Source organism: Fukomys damarensis, unplaced genomic scaffold (genome assembly GCF_012274545.1).
Source record: "Fukomys damarensis isolate Sample0158 unplaced genomic scaffold, DMR_v1.0_HiC HiC_scaffold_5, whole genome shotgun sequence".
Lineage (NCBI taxonomy): Eukaryota > Metazoa > Chordata > Mammalia > Rodentia > Bathyergidae > Fukomys > Fukomys damarensis.
The window spans coordinates 72,881,238-72,885,031 of record NW_022900917.1 but is presented as its reverse complement, the minus strand read 5'-3'; the positions used below and the strand labels follow the sequence as shown (position 1 = coordinate 72,885,031).

Genomic DNA, 3,794 nt, shown 5'->3' with positions numbered 1-3,794 from the left:
GAGGCTGGAGGCTGAGGCAGGTGGATTGCTGTGAGTTCGAGACCAGCCTGGGCTACATAGTGAGTTCCGGGTCAATCTCAACTACATAGTGAGACCCTGGCTCAAAAACACCAAAACCAAACAAAACAAAACAAAAAAAATGATGAACAGTTTTAGGATTATTATTTCATTGTCCTTGCCTCAAAAACAGTTCATCAAAGCTATTGAATTTAATCTCTTGGGTGAGTGCTTATTCACACTATTTTATTTCTTTTTACTCTCTTAGCAATGTAAATGTCTTATAATTGCTTAATTCAGGTTTCTCTCTGATAACTGGTGGGCAGTGCTCCCCACCCCTATATGATAAAACATTGCCTGTCACAGATCATTGAAATGAAGAACCAGGTAGGGTTAGGAGATGAGGTTTTGTTGTCGAGATCTGTGTTTAAATTCCAGCTCTGCCATCCCAGACTAGTTAACTTTCTAAACATCTCTTTTCTCATCTGTCTCGTGAAATGTTTCCTTACACATTTCACGATTGAAATGTCCAGTGTAATCAGTATGTTAACTGACATGGGTACTGAGCCGGTGGGCATCTTATATAGTCAGAGGTATGTGGTCTGTTGAAGATATCTTCTATTAATGCTATGTTATTCAGCTTTTCATCAGTGTGACAGAATGCTTGAGAAAAACAAAGGAGGAAGGTTTTATTTTGGGTCATGATTGCAGAGGTCAGTTGGTCCCATTGCTTTGGTCCTGAAGGGAGGCAGAATACCCTTGAGGCCAGAGCATGGCAGACGAGGCTGCTCATTTGTGGCAGCCAGGAAGCAGAGAGAGAGAAAACCCGAGAAGGGGCCCAGAAGATACAGTTCCTTTCCCTAGGCACCACTTCTGCATGTCCATTGCCTCCCAGCACCACCTAATATGAATCCGTCATAACCTAGGCACCTTCAAAAGTCCCATCTGACAGATGAGCCTCTTGAGGAACATTTTGGATATAAACCGTAACAAATGGCAAGTGGTCCTGATTTTCCATGTATTATGGCTTTTATAGTGCAGTCATTCAACTTAAAAAGGATTGCATAGATTTTTTAAAATATAGTAATTTGGGCTGGGGATTTAGCTCAGTGCTTCTGCCACCTACCTCGCAAGCGCAATGTCGCAAGTTCGATCCCTGGTACCAGAAGAAAAAAATATATATTTAGTAATTAAACAAATCCTAGTAGGCCATGGGTGTGACAAATTATAGAGGTGGAATATAAGTGAAGGGTGTGGTAGAAATAGAATTAGCTTCACATTGTGAAAACTGGCACCTATAGCAGCATCCAGGTGGAAAAACATGTGCTTTGGGATTCCGTAGATATTAGTGTGACCTGTGGCTTCAGCTTTCTGGTTTTCACGACCTTGGGCAAACTAGTTCATACCTTCCTCCTTCTACCCCATGAATATTTATTAAAGGCCTACCAGAATTTCTTATCCAAAAACTGGAGATGATACATCACAGAGTTGAATTTTGTTTTTTTTTTTAAGATCCAATGCAAAAAGACAACATATGTATCATATAATTGGTGTCTTTTATGTAACAGGCATTATACTTGCCATGTAGTAACTGCTTAGTAAACTTTAGTTTAGGACCTGTGGTTGCAGGTGACAGAAACCCAACTTCAACTTGCTTGAGACAGAAGAGATTTGTTGTCTCGGGTACTCAGACTGCACTAAGGTTATCAGTGACATGTGCCTGGAAGACACCTAGAAACATGGGCTCAGATGCCACCAAGACTCTTTACCTCCTGTCTCTGTTACCATCAGGTCTGGCCAGACTCTTCCACACATTTAGAAAAAGAACCACTAGTGGTCCTCAGCTTGACCTCATCAGAATGGGACTGGCACTGTGATCCCAGTCCCAGAAATCCTAGAAAGGTCTTTGAACCCAGCATGAGTCATATGCCCACCTGGCCAGCCATTGCTGTCTAGAGAACAGGACCTGAAGGAAAATGGCATTTGAGCGACAATTGAACTACACGTTAAGAAAAAGACCACTTTGTAGAAAAGTAGGACTAACCAGGGCCTGCTGCCTCTGCATTTACCCCTTTCAGCTCTTTATATGGTGACCTGCAGGAAAGTGCTTAACCTCTGGGCTTCAGTTTTCTCACTGGAAGTTCTGGAGTTTAAAATCTGTAATACCTTTAAGTGTAAATTCAATGCTTTTGTAATTTTATGTCTAGGTGCCGGGGATGTAGCTCAGTGGTGCAGCACTTGTCTAGCATGCATGAGGTTGTGGGTTTGATCCCTAGCACATGCACACATACACACAAATGTCTGCAAGTTTATCATTATTACTTTTATTGCTTATGCCCTCCAAATCTTGACATACCACCTAGGGGTTCCTAGCCTGTGGACCGCAAACTGTTGGGAAAGCAGAGATGAGCTTGAAGTTGTTTTAAGAAATTCATAGCGCCAGGGATTTATCTCAGTGGTACGGTGCCTGCTTGCAAGCACAAGGTCCTGAGTTCAGTCCCGGGGGGCGGGGTGTCATTCAGTGTGCCACATCTACATATGGAGTTACACCCCTTTTAAACGCGGTGTTGAAGTATAATACAGGAAAGAGTACACAAGTTAAGTGTGCAGTTCAGTGAATTTTAATGCACTACATGTAATTCCATATCCACCACCTGGATTAAAAGTCAGCAGCAGATCAGATAGCCTCATAGATCAGGTAGCCTGATACAGATGTGTTGGTTCTCGGCTATGATTTGTTTAAAAGCATCAAAAATGTCATGTAGCATTTACATACTGCATTCTTTTAGTAGAAAGATTTTTTTAAATATTAACTGCCCCCCAAACCACTTTCATATGCTATAGTTAATTTTCTAACACTAAAATCCTCAGATTTAGAAGTACTGTGAGAAGGTCATTCCTGTTACACTTCCCTGAGTCCTTTTGGTTTGGATGAAATCACCACAAATGTGTTTTGTTCCCTGGGTATCATGCCATCCTGTCTTATGTTTGCTTTTCTCCCTTATGAGAGTACAAACTATCTTGAGTTTTCCCACGTGCCTCTGTCATTTTTTAGCATGATAACTGACCAGCCCCAAGATGCCATTTCCCCAACACTGAACTTTAGAGTGACTCTGCCCTTAGGCAGAAAGTGTAGTTACACCAAGCTGGGCATTTCTGGCCTTTGAGATGGCTAATTGTTCATAAATTTGTCTGTTTGTTGTTGCTCTGGTGCTCAGCAAAACAAGTAGTTATGAACCAGTTTTCTGTTTTTAATGTGCCAAGTTTTTCCAACATCCCCTTTCCTGTATTTTTTCTCTTTTAGGCTCTAGACCAAGATAGAACAGCACTACAGAAAGTGAAGAAATCTGTAAAAGCAATATACAATTCTGGCCAAGGTAAGTGCCTTCTAAACCAGACTGCATGATGGATAAGTACTATGTACAGCTTTCTCTATGGGATGTGTGTATAAAAGACTTGATATAAGTGAAAAAGTTAGTAGGTTAAAGAAACTCAGCTTTTCTTTCTTTTTCCCCTCTCTATCTCAGCCTAAATTTGTCAATTTTACTACAGTTAAAAAAAAAATTAGTTGCCTTGAAAATTATGCCTTGAACTGAGCAGAGTAAGAGGTGATTTTGACACAGGAGACCTAAGACAAATCTGTTTCAGCCTATGATTTAATGGCTTCAGTTAAGTACATGGGAATTTTTTCCCTTTTTTGGAGGACAAGACTAGGACTCAAACCCAGGGCCTACACACACACACACACACACACACACACACACACAGATATGCTCAGTTCCACAGGTGTCGAAACT

The 3,794-nt window shown here is 41.1% G+C and overlaps 1 protein-coding gene across 1 annotated transcript in view; it reads left to right on the top strand.

Moving 5' to 3' along the window:
- Asap1 (ArfGAP with SH3 domain, ankyrin repeat and PH domain 1) overlaps nt 1-3,794 on the top strand; it is a 301,757-nt gene that overhangs the window by 162,616 nt on the left and 135,347 nt on the right. Inside the window, exon 3 of the mRNA XM_033760856.1 lies at nt 3,302-3,374. Within this exon, the coding sequence (XP_033616747.1) occupies nt 3,302-3,374 (73 nt within the window). The remainder of the gene's footprint in view (nt 1-3,301; nt 3,375-3,794) is intronic.